This window comes from Diadema antillarum, unplaced genomic scaffold, assembly GCF_040938485.1.
Source record: "Diadema antillarum isolate AM-2024a unplaced genomic scaffold, OU_Dant_1.0 seq00000604_RagTag, whole genome shotgun sequence".
In the NCBI taxonomy this organism is placed as follows: Eukaryota; Metazoa; Echinodermata; class Echinoidea; order Diadematoida; family Diadematidae; genus Diadema; species Diadema antillarum.
This window is the reverse complement of record NW_027271532.1, coordinates 2,145,565-2,170,675: the sequence shown is the minus strand read 5'-3', so window position 1 is coordinate 2,170,675 and position 25,111 is coordinate 2,145,565. Positions and strand designations below refer to the sequence as shown.

At 38.6% G+C, this 25,111-nt stretch overlaps 1 protein-coding gene across 1 annotated transcript in view; it reads right to left on the bottom strand.

Moving 5' to 3' along the window:
• Nucleotides 1-739: 739 nt before the first annotated feature.
• Nucleotides 740-25,111, bottom strand: part of LOC139735900 (GMP synthase [glutamine-hydrolyzing]-like) — a 40,430-nt gene continuing 16,058 nt past the window's right edge. Inside the window, exons 4-17 of the mRNA XM_071646655.1 lie at nucleotides 16,625-16,739; nucleotides 15,282-15,379; nucleotides 13,858-13,961; nucleotides 12,983-13,176; nucleotides 11,899-11,952; nucleotides 10,224-10,335; nucleotides 9,202-9,414; nucleotides 7,706-7,924; nucleotides 7,074-7,189; nucleotides 6,421-6,546; nucleotides 5,289-5,407; nucleotides 4,810-4,940; nucleotides 3,616-3,788; nucleotides 740-1,136 (exon numbers count right to left, since the gene is read on the bottom strand). Of these exons, the coding sequence (XP_071502756.1) occupies nucleotides 1,035-1,136; nucleotides 3,616-3,788; nucleotides 4,810-4,940; nucleotides 5,289-5,407; nucleotides 6,421-6,546; nucleotides 7,074-7,189; nucleotides 7,706-7,924; nucleotides 9,202-9,414; nucleotides 10,224-10,335; nucleotides 11,899-11,952; nucleotides 12,983-13,176; nucleotides 13,858-13,961; nucleotides 15,282-15,379; nucleotides 16,625-16,739 (1,876 nt within the window). The 3' untranslated portion in view covers nucleotides 740-1,034. The remainder of the gene's footprint in view (nucleotides 1,137-3,615; nucleotides 3,789-4,809; nucleotides 4,941-5,288; nucleotides 5,408-6,420; nucleotides 6,547-7,073; nucleotides 7,190-7,705; nucleotides 7,925-9,201; nucleotides 9,415-10,223; nucleotides 10,336-11,898; nucleotides 11,953-12,982; nucleotides 13,177-13,857; nucleotides 13,962-15,281; nucleotides 15,380-16,624; nucleotides 16,740-25,111) is intronic.

Here is a 25,111-nt window from a genome sequence, read left to right as displayed (position 1 = left end):
CTCCAGACTCTTTGGATACAATTTTGAATATCAAATCATATAAAGATATTCAAGCAGATAATTTGTTTGCTTTTTAAAGTGTTATATTGAGTGGTTCTGGAACCAGCCTTAGTGCTCTTCAAGACTACATCATGTTCTGCTCTATAACCCCTTCCATGTCATTATCCCAGAACATGGTATTATAGGACTGGACAATCCAATGCTTTTTATAGACTAGGTTGACTACATGGACATCAGATTTTTTTTTCTTCTTTTTTTTTTTTTAATTTTAAATGACATTTCAGAGCAATGGTTATGTTACATTATTATAATCCACATAAGCATTCTAATAAGTGCAGTATAAATTTTACACAGGGCTCAGCCATCTATTTTGCAATTGACAATATAAACAACACATTATTCCCTCCATATTCAGATATGTAATCATGTGCAAAGGATTATGAGATTTAACAATGACCCCTGAACTTGTCTACATTCATTGCTACTCATTAGTGTGGGAATGAACAACAGCTTCTCAATTCCTTTATTCTCAAGGTATAAAATTCAACAGTAATCTCCAGCATAGGTGTACACCTTTCACGGAAAGCATTACTCCAGGTACAGTGGAATTGGATTTGGTTGGTATGAAACCTTGTGGACACAACGATGACTTGCCCCTTCCCCCCTTCTCCATTCCCATTCCCCTCTATCTTCAGGCACATTAATTAATTATTCATTAAACTTGATTTCCATACCCTGCACTGCTGCTCCTATAGAATATAAAACCCACCCTCGTCAGTAATACCTCAATTTCCCACATGGGTTTGTCGCCTCTGCCTCCACATTTCTCTTCCCGTCGCTCACAGTCTGATATACTGCACACAGCAGCCCTTATAAGAGGACACAGAAAAATCTGATATATTAACAATCCCTGCCATATCCTGTCCATGCCAGTTGACGCTGGAAAGAAGTCTGTTACATCAAGGGAAGATATACTGTCTCCTGGGAAGGTTGACCACTTGATGTCGACAGTGCCTCTGCAGCTGTCCACCTCTTCACTCCCACTCTGTCGTTCCAGGAGGTTTGGCGGTGAGGTCATACATAACTCTGGAAATGCCGGGGACGCTGTAGACAGCACGGGCTATCCTTGTTATGACCTGAGGGGAAATTGTACCAAAAAATGATACCATTTGAGACTTATAACCACAACGTCATCTGAAAACTTCCCATAATCACTCAGTAATTCGCCATATCAGAATAACGGAATATTGCATGGTGTGGCAATATTTGTGCGTTCCATGCTTTGTGTGTAATATCAGCACTGAATAAGAACATGCAATATTTCCTGTATTTTATCCACAAGAATCAACTATATCATGTGTGGCAAGGTGACAGTCAGTAACAAGAGACCCGCGGGTCTAGCGCTCACCTGAGTATCGCAAGTTCACCTTTCACGCAGTCACTAATCTAAATTATTCACAGCTCTACCAAAATTTGACGAGGCATTCTCAAGTGGAAGATGAAAATGTACAATAAGGGCCCAATTTTTTCAAGATTCCTTAATTTGGGGGAATTGGGGCCCCCTGGGGCCCTCTGGGTGGGGCATGGTGCCCAGTTTGATAAATTGAGATCCTGACCACCTAGGGATGCTACCTGCCAAGTTTGACAAAAATCCATCATGAGGTTTTCAGGAAGAAGATGAAAATGTACAATTCAGGCCTCCATTTGGACCCTTCCAACCACCCCCCCCCCCCCCCACCCCCAAGAGGGGCACCCCTGGATCTCCTATGAACAAACTTGAAACTACAGTCATTACTGTACTCACTCATAGTATTATCTCAGCTCTATAACTTCTGATTCTAGAGAAGATTTTTAAAGATTCCTTCATTTGGGGGGGGTTTGGGCCCCCTGGGGGCCCCCTGGGCGGGGCATGGTGCCCATTTTAACAAATTGAGATCCTAACCCCCTAGGGATGCTACCTGCCAAGTTTGGTGAAAATGGGTCATGGGGTTCTCAAGAAGAAGATAAAAATGTACAATTTAGGCCCCATTAGGACCCCTCCTCACCACCCCCCCCCCCCCCCCCCCCCCCCCCCCCCCCCCGGGTCCAAAGGGGGGCACCCCTGATTCTGCCATGAACAAACTTGAAACTACAGTCATCAATGTGCTAACTCATAGTATTAACCTAGCTCTATCACTTCTGGTTCTAGAGAAGAAGATTTTTGCGGATTCCTTAATTTTGGGGGGTTTGGGCCCCCTGGGGGCCCCCTGGGTGGGTCATGGTGCCCATTTTAACAAATGGAGTTCCTAACCCCCTAGGGATGCTACCTGCCAAGTTTGGTGAAAATGGGTCATGGAGTTCTCAAGAAGAAGATGAAAATGTACAATTTAGGCCCCATTAGAACCCTTCCCCACCCCCCTCCCCTGGGTCCCAAGGGGGGCACCCCTGATTCTGCCATGAACAAACTTGAAACTACAGTCATCAATGTACTAACTCATATTATTAACTTAGCTCTATCACTTCTGGTTCTAGAGAAGAAGATTTTTACAGATTCCTTAATTTTGGGGGGTTTGGGCCCCCCTGGGGGCCCCCTGGGTGGGGCATGGTGCCCATTTTAACAAATTGAGTTCCTAACCCCCTAGGGATGCTACCTGCCAAGTTTGATGAAAATCGGTCTTGGGGTTTTCAAGAAGAAGATGAAAATGTAAAAAGTTTACGCACGACGCACGACGGACGACGGACGACGGACGACGGACGACGGACGACGGACGACGCACGACGCACGACGGACGCCGGACGAAGGGCGATCGCAATAGCTCACTTGAGCCTTTGGCTCAGGTGAGCTAAAAATTCCCCTTGCTCACTTCAGTATGAATATAAATCTTTCAAAATTAGTCACATTTACAGCAGACTCTTCATTTTAAACGGGATCATTGGATTTTGATGCAGTGTCCTCTAATGTTACGTTATGTCAATTTCTTATCCTTCGAGATTAGAGTATGTTTCATGCCCCTCTAAATAATAAAACCTCTTCACAGTTTCATGAACATCTTCTAATTTGTAAATGAGGTATATACTTTTCAAGGGGAAACATAGGAAAACTGTACGGGAAAATATCCACAGACATGTTTAATCATACGACAGAAATAATCTTCGAAAAGTTTTGGAGGAAAAGACGAATATAATTGGATAAACATAATGAGGTAATGTCAAGGTCATGTGGGTGCGATGGCTACATCGGGGAGTCACAATACTACCCATGTTTGATCACTGGTATTCAACACTAAACATCTCAGTTCCAATGCAAAATGTCAATAACTTCTTCCTCCAGACCTCCCAACCTTTCTGACAAAAAACAAATAAACAAACAAATAAAATAAAAAACTAGGGATGACTTGGTTAAAAAAAGGTAAGAAAGAAAGAGCAGTTCCCACAGGAGTGTGTGGTAAAATTATCTAGAAAAATCAGCTACTCCTTTTGAAACAAGAGTTGGGGATGGTCAAAATTCAGATTCTTTCTTCCAAAGTAAGAATGGTTGGGAGGTCTACCTTCCTAATGCACTGTTTTCATCAGACATATTTTCATTGCAAGTCAACACTTCTTCATCCAGTGCCACCAAACACACATCCAACTTACATCTTCTGGTATGTGCTTTCCAGGTTGGGCGGGGATGCCCGTCATAAAGTCATTAGTGATGAAGGTTCTAATGACAATGCTGCGCTGACAGGATGGCTGGTGGGCAACGAGGTCGCGGTCAAAGTGGACCGGGACCAAGATGACTGGCATCTGGCTGATCTTGTTGTAATAACCTGACAATCAAATACATTGAATCTAAAAATATACACTCTATTGCAACTCACAATTGCTGAACAATGTAACATCTTGGAAAACTTGGTGTCACAAATAAAATAATACCAGATGCTATGTTAAAAATTTGAAGATACTGCTACTTTTTTGAGACCACAAGAGATCCTGAAAAAAAAAAAAAAAAAAAAACTGAGCAAGCTTCAGCAACAATAATGCTTCCTGTCAGTTGACATGCATCACTAAAGTATTGTAATATTCTCATGATTAGTACAACACAGCCAAGCGTCTACTGTAAAAGTGGATATTTTCACGCGACTACTTTTTCACGCCCGGCCGGGTCAGATGAGTTTCGCATGTTTTTAATTTTGCGGAATCAAGACATCAACTACGGGAACATATGGCAAGCAAAAATATTTGCGTGCTTTTATTTTCACGCTAGTTTCTGGTTGCACATGTGTGAAAATTTCAACACCATGAAAATTTCCACTTTTACAGTATATGAAAAATAATTTTTCCACAATACTACTGTAACTCTAAATTCAGGAAGATGAGAATGCTGTGGATATACATTAGCAGACATGAAAAGACACAGGTATGAGTTTGTCATGAGGTAGATACGACATTCATTGTATTATGGGCAGTGATTTCCACAATGCACAGACGGAGCGAAATAAAGGGAGACAGAAAGTTAAAGAGACAGAAGCACAAACAATGAGTACCAGAGGTTCTTTTGTGATTGTGCCTTATGAGCAGCCATCACTGCTTTTCATAGTCGGAGTCAAGCCATTGCTCTTACTGTATCAACAATGTATCAAGTATGCTGTATAACCACAGACATTTGCTGCATGAAACTTTTGCAAATTGGCACTGGCATTCAACGCACTGTGTAGACAGAAACAATTAGTAAATCTTAGCTCCTCATGAAATTCGCGTAAGTTTCATACACATAAAAGATTCTGGTTTTACAGTACATGGTAGCAGAAAGTATGCCAACATCACATTTAACTGTGCAACAAAGCTCACCACTATTCATCAGTTCTTCTCTGGCGTGGTAGTCAGCTTGTCGCAGCATGGCAAGCACATTGGGAGTCAGGAAGGTGGGCGTGACATCCTGCAAGGTGTCTACCACAGGTTCACCGAAAATAAAGACAATTCTGGGGTGGAGAAATGCGAGACAGAGATTGAATGACAGCTTCATGACATTAGGCAACACCTCCAATAGCAGCTCACACCTTTCTAGTAAACTCGTGTGGGATGATGATACTGACATAGTATATATGACAATGCTTTTTGCATGGCAGATGGGGAGGGTTAGACAAGGACATCTACCCGATTTCATTGGCTGATGATTTCAACAATTTCATTGGAAAGGCCTTAATGAGTTTAAGGGGTGTAAGGCAAAATAAAGTTTTTCCTACACTCATATACATACATCTTCAAAACTTTAATGTGTCCAGAAAGCTAGCGGTTAAGGCCGAGGGCTGGGAGACAAGGGGGCTCACCTGTTCACACTGTGGCAGATCTTGGGAATGAGTTTAGCCAGCTGCATAAGGCTCTCCCAGTCTGGGGTCTCATCCTCTGTTGACAAGCCTGCCACATAGCTGTAGGTTCTACCATCTCCCTGTAGGATCAATGAAAGAATCACTTCTAGCCAGGTTGTGTCATGGAATTCATAAACGGTCTGAATGCAGAATTTTAACCTGTGAGGACGAGTCCCGAGTCTACTCGGGCAGGTGTCTATGGGAAATACGTATTGTAGCAAAATCAGTCCATCCTCAATGGATTAATTAAAAGGTCTAATTTGTCAATATTACTTTTAGTACTATGAAACACCTGTACTTGGTGATATTTCAACGATTGCTTTTAACTCTGAGAATCCTAGATAGTCCTGAATGAAAAACCTAAAACAGCCCAGACTCATACTTGTAATTTAATTTTCTCTCCATTGTTTGCTTTGTCATATATACAACGTGTAGAAGCTGGAAACAGAAGCAAATTCCTATAATTGTCTCCAGTCCAGAGAGAAATCCATGACCTACACTAATCATGCTTGTCTTTGTTTCTATATTTTGCACATTTTTGAGACATCTTCTTCTTCTTCTTCATACGGCACAATGTGCCTGGTTGATAGAATTTGCTGTTCCTCAATGACTCCTCACTACAACCACACTGAAACACAGCTGAACACGGGACATTCTATGAAAAAACTGAACACAGGGCACTTTAGTAAAAGACTGAATTAAAATGTTTGGGTTGCAGAATGTAGATGTTTGTATTCCTTGTATTGTATTCTTTCAAGGTAAATCATGATCAGTCCTTGGTCTATTTCCTGTCAAAAATGTAAAATTTAAACTAAACGAGCCAGAGTTCTTGCTGAAGTTAAATACTTGATTTGCATTTGAGACATTTTTCATGACATTTTCTCATGATATGCAAAACTGAAGCAAAACCCTGTGTGTCTATTTTTACAACGTTAAGAGAACCATGAGTGATACACTATCAGAACTGCTGGCAAGATGCCTTGCACACTGAGCCGTCTGCCAATTCAGTTTAGGATCTCACACTGGAGCATGATATCAGTAACTCAGCTTAGTCCTTTATCATGAGGGGAGAGATAACGTCAAATATCTTCACCTGGACTCCAACGGACTTGACCGGAAGCAGCGTGGCGGAAAGCCTGCATCGGCTGGTGATGGATAGGAGTAGTTCTAACTCATCGGATGTCATTGCTGTACTTATCTTGCCAGCAAGCGCATGGGGCTGTTGGGGAAACAAAAATGTGATACGTTCCAGAATTCACTTTGCTCCTCAAATTTACTCAAATTGCTCAGGATGTTTTAACCAGCTGCCAACCTTGACAGCTATAGAGTCTCTGAATGAACTCAGTTATCCATGTACCATAATCTGCCTATTTCAAATATGTCATTCACAAGAAGTATACAGTTTGGGTGAGGCTTGCCTTACCTAACGACCACCAAGATTTATAGTGAACGGAGAGCAAACAAAAAGTATTAGGACAAAAAATGTTCATATACTCAAAATATCAAAGATAACTTTAAACTTTATTTTCAATATCTTAGCAATCAGCATACTTGCATTTGATTCATTACATTATTGATCCAATCAGTAGCAATCAATTAGGACAGCACATTGCTTTAGCTGTGTAAAGCAGCCAGAAACATTTCTGTACTAGCCATCACAACAGACACAAAATCCCACACATGCTGCAGTAGCACTATATTCTGTCAACAGGTGCAAGACAAATGTCAGGTCAGTCCTTCACTCACCTTGTCGATTGAATCTGCATAGTTGACCATGAGTCGCAGCAGTATATTTGTCTCTGAAAAGTCCTTGCCCATGTATGGCTCTTCAGCACACAGAACCCTAATGGCAAGCCCGGGGCCTGGTTGGAGGGAAGGATCACGGATCTTTAATAAGTTTGAATAAAAAGTTCGCTGCAAATACCAACCCTCTGCAATGCAAATGAGAGACTTCACAAAGGCTGTCCTTCAGGACGTTCAGTTTTTCTAATTTCATCACAGACTCCTTCATGTCATAAATCAGTTTATTCACAGGCTGACAAAGCAGCACAAAACTATATCTGTACTGAATGCAACCTTGCAGTACCAACGCAAATAACAGTTACATCCCAACTACCAAGCAGCAGGTACATGCAGCTTCGTGATTTGCATTTTAACTGTTGTGCCCATATCAAGCGAATTTAATGAAATAAAATTATTATTTATTCACAAGTATGTGTGTGCTTTACATTATACTAAAATAACTGCGCTTCCAAGATTAAATGCAGAGAGAGCTCTTGTATGAAAATTTGAAGCAAAGTCAGAGAAAACAAAACAGAAGGAAAATGCATGTTTAAGGAGATATTTCTATGTTTCTGTTCAGAACTAGGAGAAGTTACCTGGGAAGGGGTGCCTCTGGACTACATCAGTTGGTAGACCAAGATCTTTACCCAACGCCCTGACCTCATCCTTGTGGAAGTCCTTGAGAGGCTCGACGACACGCCCTTTGGTCCTCAGCTGCCGCACGAGCTCGGTGTCGTTGTGGTGGGTCTTGATGGCGTCTGCATTTGAGCTGGCAATCTTGGAGGCACTCTCGATAAGGTCGGGTCGTAATGTCCCTGCAACAAAAAAAAAAGACACAGCACCAGGTGAATACTCGGCTCATATTTGGAATTCCCCAATCACAGAACAAAAGCAATCAAGGTCAAAGGTTGAGTTTTCTTTCAAATAATCTGAAAAAAGTTGAACTTCAATTTGTAGCATATCAGTATTTGGATGAATAAAACTTGCAGGGTTTGATCAGTAAGTATTTCAGTATGTACAAACAAATATTGTGCATATTTATGGTGAAGCACTTGAAAATTCCAGAGGACATAATGCAATAAATATTTTACTACTATGTTTGATAGAGTAATTAACAAAACAGAAAAAAAAATAATTTTCTATTAAAATGCAGTCCAGTGATACTTCTAGTTTTAAAAAAAGTGCATTTTTTCCCACAAATTTCTTCTTACAAGATAGTTATCAGACACTTTAAATTAGTTCTGCTGTATTCAGAAGTATTCACAAGTATGTGTGTGCTTTACATTATACTAAAATAACTGCGCTTCCAAGATTAAATGCAGAGGACATAATGCAATAAATATTTTACTACTATGTTTGATAGAGTAATTAACAAAACAGAAAAAAAAAATAATTTTCTATTAAAATGCAGTCCAGTGATACTTCTAGTTTTTAAAAAAGTGCATTTTTTCCCACAAATTTCTTCTTACAAGATAGTTATCAGACACTTTAAATTAGTTCTGCTGTATTCAGAAGTATTCACAAGTATGTGTGTGCTTTACATTATACTAAAATAACTGCGCTTCCAAGATTAAATGCAGAGAGAGCTCTTGCAATAAATATTTTACTACTATGTTTGATAGAGTAATTGACAAAACAGAAAAAAATAATAATTTTCTATTAAAATGCAGTCCAGTGATACTTCTAGTTTTAAAAAAAGTGCATTTTTTCCCACAAATTTCTTCTTACAAGATAGTTATCAGACACTTTAAATTAGTTCTGCTGTACGGATACAAGACAACAATGACAATAGTTCCCATGCAGGTGAACGCATTCTACACAGTCCTGCCACTGTCATATTCTGATGGCTGAAATGCTAGCAGGATCTACATTGTCTGCTAAGCATTCATTTAGCAATATCTAAGAGACTATTATGGGATTCCATGGATCTGTGAATTCCCATGAAAAGATGTAGCCATCACAGACAACACATTCTGCTGCAATACACTCATTCTATTCAACTTGCTCAATTAGGACCGGTTGAATGGCCATCATCATTTAAGCTTTTTCTATGAGCAACGTGGCACCACTAGTCTGAGCTCATTTGTCCTACCTTGGGCAAGAATTGTATCCTCTGGCTTCAGATTCAGCTCTAAGCACACCTCGTCTGCAATGCGCATGAACGTGTCACCGATGATTTTGCGCTTTTCTTCAGGATTTATTGTGAGGTTCAGTGTCTTTGTGATTCGCTTTGGTGATTTGGGATCACTCTTGTCCACTGGGATTGCCGTTGTGCCGTTGTAAAATGCCTGGGAAGCATTGACAACTGCACCATAGAGAAAATAACAAAAAGAAGTTTGACTTCATTTAGCAACAGCATAATTCAATACACACATAGCTGGTGTTAATGATAATATACATAAATAATCCTCATACAACATACATGATTTTGCTGATGACATTGATGCTCTATTATTATATCATAAGTGTACGCTTTATCATGAGCCAGATGTTCATGTGAATGATTGTGTTATGCACTGTAGTAATGTCTTATTCAAAGACAGCTCTGCAGGACCTTTGTATGAAGTTCTAGGTAGACTCCTCGAACAAAATGTGGTCTGAGTTCTTGGTTCTATTGATTACAATTACACTTACATGTACAAGATGATCAGGGCTTTGATGGAGCATATTATATCTACATGGACTATGTTCCAATGCATCAAGTTTATCTGCTGTAAAATGTCATTTTCAACAGCTCTTGCATTGGCTTTACCAATGCATCTATAAACATGAAGATGAAACATACAAATTAAGTCAAACAAGAGCCCTGTATTGTGCTGCAATTATGTGCTCCCCTACCGAGATGACTCCTATTGATTATGATTTAATCTATATTAATACCAGTTTCTTTTTCCAGTATTCCCACTGTATTGTTCAATTTCCTGATAAGATTTAAATTTGTGTTGTTACTACAAGGTAGCTCCTCTCACCGTTCTTTCAACTATACTATTATGCCCTGCAGATTATATTTCCATAGAACTGTGGAATTAAAATTTATCATCAATCCATATTTCTACAATTGAGATGGAGAGGTATAGGGACACATTGCACATTATTTGTCGTTTCTTATCTAACCTTTGAGCTTCAAGCCTAGTCTGCTGAGAGATTCCTCCACAAGCTGACTCTCATTCCGCCGCATGAACCCATTGTCTATGTGCAGCGCCACCACTTGGTCTGCACGTAGCGCCTGTAATATTCAAGCATCAGCAGGTTGTTAAAGGTTGTACACAGTTCTGGTCGAGGTGAGCATTTAGCTTTTAACGTTTTGCGAGATAATCAGAAACCACTATATGAGATGTCAAAGAGCATGCAATTCTAAGGGGTATCAAAAGTTTATTTGACGAAAATCGGTTTTGAAATAGCTGAGATATCCAAAAACAACGTGAAACAAAGAGATCCTAATAAAAGGCGTGGCCTGTCGCCTTTTATTATTATCACTTCTTTGGATATCTCAGCAATTTGAAAAACAATTTTCATCAAATAAACGTTGAATCCTTCTTAGAATTACATGCTCTTTCATATTTCATAAGAGGTTTCTCATTATCTCACTTAGGAATGTTCAAAACATGAATCCCCACCTCAACCAGTACTGTACAGTCCCTTTAAAAGGTTAAGAGGTAATAATCCTACAATATGCCCAATTGGACATAGCCAGAGTAAACCTAAGAATACTGACTTGTCTGGTTGATTTATTACACCATCATTATCATTCTAACTTGCATTTTCTCCTTTTCAGACATTGCTGAACTGCCTGAGCTGTTGGATGAAGTTAAAATTAATGCTGAAGTGTTATTAAAAGCATAGAAAAGTTTTGAAAGTTACGCTATAACTATTATAATACCTGTATCTTTAGAAATACATCCCAAAGCTAGGATGCCATTTCTGAAGTGTTTTGTGTAACACCCCTGCTTTTGGGAAACACTGACTGTGCTAAATTCAGTCATTCACAGATTTGAACTTTTTGTGAAGATTGTATAATATTCATCTGCAACAATGTATAACAATTTCATTTCTACACAATACCACAGATACTAGTCGCATGTTGAACAACGAACTCAAATTCTTCAGGTGGAAAATATTGTTACACAATGCCTTGACTGGTCTTTCAACTGCCCTGATGTAACACATTTGGAAGGAATGCACAGCAGCATTGGACTATCCTTTACCCCTTATACTACTGCATTCCCACAATCATTATGATTTCAACATCTCCACTGGTCGTTGCTATGACTAAACACAATAAGTTATGAAGAACAGTGCTCACTGAAAGCACGAGAATATCAATCAGAGGGGTGGAGGTTGAGGTGTGAATTTTCTTCAATTTGTCTCCCTCTACATATGAAATTTGTAAGATCACAACTGCCGATCTATAATTCAACAAACATGTCAACAAAAAAAAGAAACATTTGTAGAGGGAGATAAATTGAAGAAAACTCACAAGTCAACAGTGCTCATTTTTAGTCTAACAGGGGCAATTTAGGTGTTAAGTTTATCTTTCCATTTGATGTGCAAACTCTGTAGTCATTCCACTGTAACACAAAACATGAGCATGATACTTAACTGCATATATTTTCAAACCTTGCACAATTGGTCAGTAAATATTTGAATTGAGGCTGACCATTTCATGACATATCTAAAAGAAAACCAGAATGTGAAAAACAGAATTTTCCTGATGTTGCAAGTTATAGCACATTAAACATCATATTTACATGTCAAGTCTAAGTGGGAAAGCCGAGTAATGTTAGCATACCTTGCGGAGAAGAGCAGCACACACTGTAGAATCAACACCTCCACTGACTAAAACCTGCCAAAGAAATGCAGACAATAACAAACACTCAACAAATGTTATTGCCAAGAACGATGAAAATATAGCTCAAGGAAAAAGAAATATGAAATTGTCATTTGTCATTCCTATATCATATGTTGAAATGGATGAAAAAAAAAAATATGTAAATATAAAAAATAGGCAACATTTCAGCACATTTTCCCTGAAACACAAACAAACAAACAACAAAGCATCAAAAGAGCAATTAGTGATAGAGTATCTTGCTACAAACAAGAATATGGACTTTTTTTTCCATGTGAATGTGCACTTGACAAATGACAGCAGAAAGTATTTATCACCTCAGCCACGGAGAGTATGTTTTTGTTGGCATTGGTTTATTTGTTTGTCTGTCTATTTGCAAAACAACTCAAAAACTTGTCAACACTTTTGGGTCACACTTACAGGAAAAGTTGATAATGACACAAGGAACAAATGATTACATTCTGGCAGTGATCCGGATAACTGTCTAGACCCAGGATACTTAAAAAAAAAAAAAGGATTATCATTGGCAAATAGGGCAAACAAACAAGGGAGTTGAAGCTGTGAACATCTGAGGTGTGCACTGAGCACACACTCAAGGAGCACAGCAAGCAGTAAACTACTGATCAGGTAGACTCTATTTGAGACAACAGAAAGGTTTCTTTTTCATTGGGAAATAACGACTATTTTCGGCATGCTGTATGGGTGGAAATGAACTGCTAGGGGGAGGTCTGCACTCTCCCGAGTGCTTTTAGAGATTTTCATGGGATCATCACAGCTAAACTGAGTCACGCAGACGCAGATGATACAAGAAATTACATTTTGAAGGATGGCATATGGATAGTGCCTTATTCATAGAACTAAAGTCTCATACATTCAAAAAAAAAAATTTTAATGCTACAGACTTTCTTATTAACCCAAGACTGAATGAAAAGCTGAGCCATGTTCTGGAGAAACACTCTTTTCTCTACTGCATGCAGTCTCATTTCATATTCAGCGGAATGGATATAAAATCTGTGTCTTGGCTCACCAGAACTTTGTTACTGCCGACGGTTTTCTTGATCTCCCTGATGCAGGCATCCTCACGGCTCACCATGGTGTAGTTGCCGGAGCAACCCGCAATCTCAAACAGAAAGTTCTGCAGCATCCGCTGGCCATTTTCTGAGAGATCCACCTCTGGGTGGAACTGGACACCGTAAAGTCTCTTCTTCTCGTTAGCAATGGCTGCAGTAGTGTGGGATGAGGAGGGATCATACCTTGTATCATGCCATACTTTGCATCATACTTTATATACGCCATGTAATTTTTCCCAGGCCTCGAATTTCGCCAGTTTTAGGGACAGGCAATTTTTGGTTTTAGGGGCACTCTCTCTCAAAATTTTTTAAGGGCAGCAAGGAAAAGTTGCCATAAGCATGGTAATTTTGAGAGAGGCATTGCGGCAAGTAGATAGGGCATTGCGGCAAATTGCCTTTTGCCTCCCGGGTAATTCGAGGCCTGTTTTCCCCTCATGGTTTTTGTAAGACAAACTGGCAATTGCTTATATTCCGCATCAAGAACAATGACAAGCATGAATGTGCTACCCCTGCTGACTGCTATCCATGCTCTGCATAGACAAAGCCCACATAACATTGCATTTATACTGGGTATAGCACTTTTTTAGTTTTGATTTCCATAAACCTCAATAAATGTGCAAACTTCACTGAAATAACAGCAATATATATGGTGCAACAGTGATTTCAATAGTCAAATCTTATCTACCATCAAGCTTTCAAACCCAATACAAGAAGGCATGACAATGCAGATACAACAAAATGTTCACGGCATTGTTCCATGTGAAAATACACACTGATTTAATCACTAAGATTGATATTTTGTTTTGAATATACTTTATTAGTACTCACTTACCCGCAACAATATTCCCTGAGGTAGCAGCAACCACAAACCCTCTCGCTAGCTTGTCCATACTGTCTCCATGTGTCAATAATACACTCTGCTGTTTCTCTAAACCTCTGCATGAAGAAGACCAAATAAGATAAATAAATAAGTAAATAAATGAATAGATACATAAATAACATGAAATAAAGAGTTAAAATGGCTCATGCATCAACTAACAATATCAATAACATAGGACTTCTGTGTGAATACCAAGGGCCCCTAATTCAACATTATCTGGGCCGAATGGATGGCTGGATATTCTGACAGATGGCCAGACTGAATACTTCCAGTCACTGTCTGCGGGCAGACCAGAGGCATGCAGCTGCACTACGTACTGGTGGAATAGTTGCCTGGGGTAGATACAAGTGCTTTACAGGACAGATTGTCAACAGCTTTGTGGTGGATATTATTATATTCTGATGGGATACTGCACACATGGAAAAATGATGATACCTTCGCATCCACATCAAGAGTTGGCACATATCCGTGGCTACTTTGATGATGTTTGCAAAGGACTTTTATCAGAGCTATAACAATTCCAGTTCACCACTATTCATGGGTATATACACTAATACACACTTGCTTGCACTTGCAACGTGACACACAACTCCAAGAAAGGGAAACTCATTGCAATTGTAGATACATCTCATCAGGCATCTCATGATTATAGAGAAGCAATGTCAATATTTCTCATCATAAAATTGACAATATAAGATTGTTTTAAAAACCAAACCATATCCCCAGGGAATAATAACAATGATAAAACATTGTGGCTATTATATACCACCAGTGTAATTTGTTTATAACATCATGATGAAAAACATGCTCCGCTAAAATTTCCAAAAACGAAACTATTATCATGCATAACATCTACTGAGGGTCAGGAAGTTCCAAGATTTCTGCTGCAAAATTACTACTTCTGTAAATCTTCTGTTAAAACCTTCAACATTTAAATTTTCTTTTGGCTGACAGGAGTTAACTTTCATATACTCATTAGCTGTATATTTGGTCACTTTATCACTCATACACTCAGTCAGCCAAAAGAATGATAATAATAACAATCATCATCATCATCATCATCATCATCATCATCATCATCATCATCATAATAATAATAATAATAATAATAATAATAATAATAATAATGATAATGATAATAAGTAAGAGTATGAGTCATGAGGTGATATATATTTCTTCCAGTTTACAATGGTTGTGACATACAATGGTTGTGACTTACACCATTATTTGTGAACTTTACAATTCCACAACGTTCTTATTCTTTGACCAAGTTTGATGAAACTTCCATCATTTCATTTGCCTGATATTTTATTTACTCTGATTTAGAGTAAAATTTTAACAAGGAACGGAACTGAACTGAAATGGCAAGATCAAACCTGAAGAGTGTTATCGTTGGGTCAACCGTGATTGTGAACTGGCCATCTTCTCTCGTGTCCTTCTTGTGAACGGTTCCTCCAAACTCCTTGTTCATCATCTGATATGGATGAAGGCAGGGGGAGAGAGACTTTGCTTAAAATCATGACTAGATTGACGGATGGAGTCATGGATACATAAAGTGGTCACTTGACTCCTAGTCCATGGATTAATCTGATTAAAACTGTGGTAACCTGACAGGCTGGCTGAGTCAGACATAAAAATCACAAAAACTGGAATCTAAACTGACTTGGCTGGGGGGGGGGGAGGGGGGGGAGAAAATTTGATATTTGCACATGTCTTCAAAGTTTAACAATCCCATCCAAATTTCAAATTCTAAGTACTGAGAAAATTAAATCATGGCATTCTGAATTCAACCTATTTTTTCTAAAACCAACCATGAGCTTGACTACATCTAAATTTTCAAGCTACATGTAATTCCCTAAAAACTGTGATTCCCCCCCCCCCTTTTTTTTGGGGGGGGGGGGGGGGAGGGGGAGCCAGCTTCCTTACCATTTGTATAGTAGATTGTACTAACAAAGTGTGGTAAATCGTACTTGTTTGAAAGCTTTGTAAGGTTTAGAAAAGTGAACAGTCTTCAGATCAGAAAATTCATGCAGTTTTGTGTCATTTTAGCTACATATAAATTGTTGAGTGATTCTTAACTGTGGATTACACAGACTTGATATATATTATTCTTTTATATCTGGTATTAGCTGCTGATATGGTGGGAAAAAATCATGTACTTCATTCTGTACGAGACATACTGGTTGCTACGCTAAAGCGTAAATAAGATTATCAATGTCAGGTTTGAATTGAAGTCACTGGACTTGAACTGACATCTGCAAATGAAAACATCACTCTGTATCAGAAGCCACTTCATACTATGTTGTTATCAATACCTCAAATACCATGGTTATCATAGTTGGCTGCATACACTTGGTGTACAATATACACACTGAATAATGGTAACTAGAAGAAGAAGCACTCTCACTTTGTGTGCAATTTGAAATGAATACCAGCATATCTACATTACAGATGGTGACCATTCATACAATAGTCCATACCGGTCTAGGAACAGGATGTCAATGACACAATGGATTCCAAACTGTGGGTATCAGAACAGTGTATCACGCTCCTGGTATTTTATGTGGTGAACTACCCTCGTACTGTATGTACTTGCTGACACTCGTGTTGATATTTAGCTGTGAAAATACTCACACATACACACACACACACACACACACACACACACACACAACAGAATAAAATAACGAATGAAAGAGAGTCTTTGCTGAAATCCTACCTGCATCCCATAGCATATTCCCAGAACTGGAAGCCCACATTGGAAGATAGTAGGATCATATGTTGGCGCATCTTCAGCATACACACTATTGGGACCGCCTGATATAATGATGGCCCTGTGTGTGGCAAAGGTATGGGTACATCATGTTGAGTTGTGTGAAGAGAAAGGAGTAGCTTGAGAGCCATACATTGTCTGGCAACATGGAACCACGATAGATGTAGGGAAAATACAATCATCATTTTGTCAATTCATCCCATTAGAACAACACTGATATTTATTGTGTGGACTCGGAATGACTCATAAGGCATATTCACATTCACGTATTCCTCTCTACAGGAGCAGAAAGAACAAGAATATTTCTTCTATAAACCTACTTGCTAGAATTGAAATGAGATGGCATGCAAATTTCTTAACACCATCTAGATCACTTATGGTCCACTCTGTAAGGCTGTAAGATGTGAGATCAATCTATACTACAAATTTATCTATCACAATAATATTGTAACTGATATGGTGTGATTTACTACTATGGGAGCCATGAACCCAGGACAAGTGAATCTTGCCATCAAAGTGTCTGCTCTGCAAATTAGGGGCTTTCCTCTTCCCCACCTTTAACAGCATTCCCATTTTAAGAGGTGACGTTTTTATGCATGTGTCCGGTGTTGCATTGTGCCATTGTGGCAGGTTCATGGAAGAGACTGGGCTTAAAGATAATAAAAAGTTTTGGTACCTCAAAAGTTTCCCTGAATTTCCTTTTCTTGGTTTGTGTTTCACGTTAAAGTACGTTGTCTGTGAGAATTACTCGCCCCAAAGTGCTCTCATGTCTTAGTAATCATGCAATAATGGTTTCGTACCAGAGCCGACGCCGTACAGCGTCGATAATTATAAAATGGGTTCAAGAATGTAGCCAATAGGAAGTGCTGAAATGAGACACACCTCCTTCCTTTACTTCAGTACAACTGCACTGCCTGTAATCCTATGGTAGATTGCCGATCGTCTGTGCGCGCGGCGGCTCCTTTGATGAATTGCATGCATACGCGTACGCGCTGTCAATCCTGTAAACAACTTCTATAGTTCGGGCTGCCGGCCGGCCGGCCTGTCTTCCCTTGTGCATAACATATGTGGCGTACGTACGTATACTGTACTATACGTACACTTTGTACAGTACAGTAGACCAAGCGTTATGGGACCGGACGCGTACATGGAGTCACTTTGAAGAGCAAATCCAACGATTTAGCAGGTTAATTCTCACGCCGTTTTCAGAGTATGTTGTCTAGTAGGCCTATATGAGGAGTCTATATCAAGTCTTTAAGGTAAAGGGTGCATATTCTATGTAAAATAAGTAAGTTTTCATGCGGGTGTCCGGAAACCCAACCCCCCATTATACTTATACTGTATGTGCGGGACTTCCGCGAGTGCGACGTGCGTAAAAGTTTGGGACGAACATCTTCGGACGTCTTGACCCACAAAGGTACGTGAAAAACGCTGAAAAATGATGTTAGTTTTCGAATTTTCGACCCATTTTATAAAACAAATGATGCACAGGATTATTTCGTGGCGTTAGTGCACTAACGCACTCTATCCTGTGCATCATTTGTATAATATTGTACGAAACCACTGACTGCGACCAGCAGCGTGCAGCCCATTGTACGCATAGCTAACTGCGACCAGCAGCCCCATATGCATAGCGTAATGGGGCTTCGCATTGTAGCATTCAGGATCATGACAGAATTAGTATCGCGGGTAAATGTCAACTTAAAATCAAAAAATTTCTTCGATTTGAAGACTTACCAATTAAGTTGAAGTATTGAAAACAGTCTTCGAACAACGTTTGGTTCTGCCAATAGTCCCTTTCTTTTCGAATTGATGACTGAATGTGACTCGGTCGAGAGGACCTTGGGAGAGCTACATACACTGACTACTATGGCCAGCGCATGCGCACACAAACATCTTATCCGTTGATGGATTTGAAATTTGTGCGTAGCATGTGATGTGTTCGCATGCACTGGCTGTAGTATTCAGTGTACAGGTAGCTCTCCCAAGGTCCTCTCGGCCGAGTCTTATTCAGTCCTCAATTTGAACAGAAAGGGACTATAGGAAGAACCAAACGTTGCCCGAAGCCTGTTTTCAATACTTCACCTTAATTGGTAAGTCTTCAAATTGAAGAATTTTTGGGATTTTAAGTTGACATTTATCCTGCGATACTAAATCTGTCATGATCCCGAATGCTACAATGCGAAGCCCGATTACGCTATGCGTATGGGACTGCTGGTCGCTATGCGTATGGGGCTGCTGGTCGCAGTTAATTGCATGATTACTAAGACATGAGAGCACTTTGGGGCGAGTAAGTCTCACAGTGTTAGTTATATGAAAGGTACTTTAACCTAACTATACACAGCCCAGTCGCTGTACATGGTACGTTCTCTGTTTTCGCATAGCGTAACAGTGTCTGGTCGGGCTACTTTAACCTGAAACACAAACTAAGACAAGGAAATTCAAGAAAACTTTTGAGGTACCAAAACTTTTTATTATCTTTAAATGCGCATGTGTATCTCTTCCTACACTACTGTAAACGTGGAAATTTTCGCGGTACATTAATTTTCGCGGATTTCGCGCTACGTTCGGCTAGCGCGAATTCAAAAACGCGCGAATATATCTTCGCAATTTTCCATGCACATTTTGAACGGCCTGAATTGTGTGTGCTTCGTCGATGATACTGCTACGTAGTACAGACATGTTTACGTATATAGCAGTATCATCGCACGCACCGCACGCACCGAGCCCAGGCCGATTGGTGTGCTACATCCCCGCGACTACAGTAGGTGTACTAGTACTACAGTACATGTATCGAGTAAAATCAAAGAGGTTAGTTGAGCGCTTGTACTCGCACTCGCTCCGCTCGCTACGTCGCTTATCGTACGTTGGCATCGCTGGATGAAAACAGCGATTGTCTATTAACCCGCTGCGGAGCGCGAATTTAAGAACCCGCGAATATGTTTTCGAGCCGCTCAGCGCGAAAAATTAATTGCGCGAAAATATTGACGTTTACAGTACTTTGGTGCAAACACTACTTCACTGTAAGAAGTCAGAGATAGTGTTATGTAGGGGAATGTTTGGTTCTCTTAGATAAGGCAGCTATGTGAGGAATGTCTGATGGGACTGATTTCCCATTGTGGAGGACTCACAAGATAACTTTGTGATCTTCTAGAAGGCCAAAGACTACTTGTGCTTGATGAAGCAGTATGAGACAGATTTCAATGTAAAATTAAAAGGATTCTTGGTGTTCATTAGTGCCGGTAGTCAATCCTTATGGATATCATGATAATAATTATGTAACTTTAAAAAAAACATGTTGGAGTAAATTGACATCTTGTCTTCCCCAAGATTCCAAAAACACATTGCAAATACCCATTACTGTGTAGAAATACAGACTAAAGGCATTTCTTCAAGGATGAAATGTGAATCAAAAGACCAAGTGATATCTAAGGTTGCATGTCACTCAAAATGTTCCTGATATTCTAGTTAGTTTCCAGTAACTTTGTAAACAGCTCTCTATAAATGGAGTACTTTCTCTCTACTCATAGGCACTAAGCAATGAACAGGCGACTTACCACAGGCGTAGTACTTTATTTTAACTTTGCTGAAACGTCAAATATTTCATATTTCACAATTTCCTATCGAACTTTAAAGGGATAGTACAGTATTGGTGGAGATGAGAATTGGGCTTTTAACTTTTTGCGAGATACCAAGAAAACACATGATATAGTACAGAGCATACCATTTTAAGAGGAATTCAAAGTTTATTTGATGAAAATCCGGTTTTGAAATGACTGAAACATCCAAAAACAAAGTAAAACAAAGCAATCGCAATAAAGTGTGGGTCCCACACTTATATTAGAATTGCTCTTTTTTGGATATCTCAGCCATTTGAAAACCAATTTTCATCAAATAAACATTGAATCCTTCTTAGAATTACATGCTCTTTCATATTTCATAAGAGGTTTCTCATTATCTCACTTAGGAATGTTCAAAACATGAACCCCCTCCTCAACCAGTACTGTACAGTCCCTTTAACCCTGGCTTTCACTTGAATGCCAAAAATCATCTAGTGCAGGGCTATCAAGATTCACCATTAAACTCAGCAAGATTCCAAAAGAGCAACTACAGTTATGAATTATTTCATAAGACATGTATGTCAATCAGCAAAGTCGTTCCTCATCAAGGAAATTTTTACCTCCGCCAAAGGAAGGAGTTTATGTTTTCATCAGTGTTGGTTTGGGTGGGATTTCACGGAGCACGCGAACGATTTGCGAAGGACGCGAATGGCAAAATCCAGCATTCGCATTTTGGTCTGCAAAAGATCGCCAAACGAACGTGAGGGTTCGGAAGCGTCGTCAATTGTTCGCGAATGTCGTTTTTACTTCGGCGAGAATTTCAAAAAAGTTTGCAATTTTCTGCGAACCTTTTCCGCACACTTGGTCGTTATTTGCTCGTGAATTGTTCTTGAAAATGTCTTTAAAGCCTCGTCATATGTGCAAGACCTTCGCAAGACACGCGCGATGTTCGCAAAATGTTCGTGAAACCCCAAACAGACTCCGAAACTTTGGAGAATGTCTCGCGTATGTTACGCGAAATCTGCGAAGTTTTTCCGATCATTTTACGACGTAATCGCAAACTGTTCGCGTACCTTTTGAGACATTCTTGCGAATGTTTAGCGCACGTTTGGGGGATGTATGACCTTAATTGACCTATATGTACGTTTTCTACAAATAAAAATCGTAGCATACACCTAAACATCAAACAATTATAGTAACAAAATAAATTAAAGACTAGCAAAGAGAAAGAAGTGTTTGATATACAAAATAAATCACAGAATACAGTTAAAATTAATCTAAAGTATGTAAACTGTCATTTGAAGTAAAGAAATTATAGTAACAAAAGAAATTAAAGACTAGCAAAGAGAAAGAAGTGTTTGATATACAAAATAAATCACAGAATACAGTTAAAATTAATCTAAAGTATGTAAACTGTCATTTGAAGTAAAGAGATTATGTGTTGGAGGAACTGCAAAAAAAAAAGCATATGGGCATTTCCGTGAGTTGTGCGACATGACCACCAAAATTTTACCCGCATATTTCAGGACAACTGATAATCTTACTTTGTTAGCCATAGTTGGAAGTGTGTGAAACCAACTTTACCTTTAAGAAAAGTTCCCTTTTGTGCATTTTTATACCTTTTGAAACCAGAAAGCATTTTTTGACCTAAAAATCCCTAAAAATGCATTTTTGTTGCTCTTTGTGATTATTTTTTATATTTGAGGCTCAAATCAAACTTTGTTTGGTTTTACAAATCAAAAATATATTAATCTAGCAGTAAATAAAGTGGAGACCTCGATATAAGATATGTACTTCGGACACCAGCGTGCTCTTACATAGCTCGAGAAGCTGCTGTAACGTGAGTTACCGAAACATGAACTTTTTAACCTAGCAATTTTACTATGCCCAACTGAGACATGGTATTTTGGATTATCAAATAACTATGCAGCACACATCCAAGAAATATGATGGGACTTATAGTCTTTGCTTCAAATTCTCATAACAGAGGTCTTAAAATTGTAACGTGAGTTACCATGTAACGTGAGTTACCACAATGTAACGTGAGTTACCGACATGATTTTTCTTTAATACCAAGAAATGATATGAAGGTTGTGATTGTAAGTAACCAATGAGTACATGATTACTGAACTCTTGTATTAAGATTCTATTTCCAGTAGATTGTTTTCTCTTGGTCTCTCTCTATCACCAAACCAACTGGTCTACATGTACAATGTATTAATTACACATGTTCATCACATGTGCTTCAACAGGTTCCATATTTACTATTTAATATTACAGTGCATGTATACTGATCTGTTACGAAAGTTGTTAAAAGACATTTCCTCTAAAGCTGCATGGACCTTGTTCCAGCAAATTATCAAAATTTTGTGATAACTATTAATAGCCTCCTGATTGGGATAATCACTACATGATTACTCTTGAAAAGTTCTTGTTTTTGTAATTCAAGTGATTACGATTTGACATTTCATAGTTTATACCTACCTGTATAGACCAAAGCCATTGTTTATGAGGCTGAAACATTTGTATGTGAACAGAATTTTAAGATTGGAGCTCGCTTCCTGCTGTTTTTTCTGAGATTTTTGAGAACTGAACATTGTGAATTTGACACGCTTATGTGTTTTATACTATTCTACTCTGAGGTTTTAGCTATATTGTTGCAAAATCCTACGATGAAATTTTTCCATGTTTACTATAATTTACTTTACATGCTGATCTATTACCAAAAACTTGTTGAATGTCAACCTCATTATCAGACATTTTCTTTAAGAGCTGGACAGTCATGTACCTTAAAGCAAACTATCAACATTTTGTGATATTAATAGTTAGCCTCCTGATCACAAAATATTTACTATTCATGTTTTTCATTGGGATTTACTGCTTCAGTCTGCTTGATTACTCTAGAAAATACTGGTATACTTTTTACATGTATGTACAATTCAAATAATGGCTACTTGACATTTCATAGACCAAAGCCATTGTTTTTTAAGGCTTAAACATTTATGAACATGTTTTATTAAACTGATCAATACTGGTAGGAGATAACTAAAATTTATCTGCAGTTTCTGTAATTCAAGTCTAATTTCTGTACCAGTTTAGTATAAGAATTTGTAAACAAATCAAACATACAAACAATTGATTATTGAGTAATTCAAACAATTATCAAATAATTGGAATATAAATTGCATTGTTTAAAAGTTAAAAGATTTATTGAAATATTAATTTCTGAACCTTTAAACTCTCCACAGACTACATGTACAGGTCTCTAGTCTCTCGACTCAGTGTATTAAATGGAATAGTTTATGGATGACTTGTTTTATCTAGATAGCCTGAAATCCATTTAAATCTAGTAAAATAAAGAAACAATCAAATCAAATTCTCAATTAAATCCTCAATTTCTGATGCATTTGTTAACTGGAAAAGAGTGTAATTTAATGAAATAGACTCTGTTTCATATCATTTTGTTGAATACAATTTTTGTCTCAGTACAAATGAAAGCTTGGAAAACGACTCAATTAAAAATGAAATTTATCTTCAAGTTGGTATTTTAAATGTAAAGTTTCCTGCCTTTTGGTAATCTCATGGATAAAATGGGATTAATTACTGTCAGACCAATGTTCAAATCAATTTAGATTCTTTATTCATGGAGTTTGTTTGTGAAAAAAAGTTGTCTTGGTAAGTTTTCTTTGGATTATTAAGACAAAAAATCGTCTTGTGATCATGTGGACAAACTGTAACGTGAGTTACCGTAACGTGAGTTACCGCTTCACATGACGATACCTGGAGAATGTAAGACAATTTGAATTTTTACCATACTCGGTGATGTATGTTGTTAGTCCATGACTTTGACACAATAGACTTTAAAGTCTCTCTGTTTCTTGTTTGAGGAAACTTTTGAATATAAGACATGCCAAATTTTTGCATGTCCAAATCATGTAACGTGAGTTACCGACATTTGTAGTGTTTTTTCTCATAGTTCTCATAAGAGTCTGTGGATGTAATGTTGCTGTGAGGTAGGATGGAGGTGCATGATACTCATTTACATATAGTAACTCATATCACTAATTAGGTTTTAAGGATATTGATCTCAACGACCTAATTTTGAGTTCAAAATGTAACGTGAGTTACCGTGGAAATGCCCATATGCTTTACTAGTGGACGAGATACGTCCTAGGAAAAAAAAAAATGTAGGCAAGCACACAATAGAAAAATGAGAGAAAAAGAAAGGAGAAATAGAGGGGAAAAAAATCAACTCAAGACAGCTTCCACCTCTCCTTGGGTACATTTTCTCCCATGATTATTGAAAATTTTTCGTTGTTCGCATTTCCGTCGCGTGTTCTTCGTGTACGTAACATGCTGTACTTTAGCAATGATACACACGACATTCGCACATACGTCGTGGAAACTTCGCACAAATTGCGCAAGAATAGTTTTCGGCTTCATTGTCGGAAAACATTCGGAGAAAAACTTTTCCGAATGTTGGATTTTGTCATTCGCGTCGTTCGCAAATCGTTCGCGTGCTCCGTGAAATCCCACCCTAAGTCTGTATCAACAGTTTGTTTGTATGTCTGAGTGCAAAATAACTCAAAAAGTCGTGAATGGATTTGGATGAAACTTTAATACAGGAAAGGTTCAGAATGACACAAGGAACAGACGATTACAGTTTGGTAGTGATCTTGGATTTTTCATGAATTTTATGAAGAATTTTCGATATTTTGCCAGGTAGGGTCAATAAACTTGGGAGTTCAAGCTGCGCATTTTTTAGGTTTTCAGACATGCACTTCACAAAAGTCCGTGCTCTAGTTTCTGCTAGGGCGAGGTGCGCCGCGCAGCTGGAAGTTGATGATGTAACAAAAGGCTTTTATATACAATT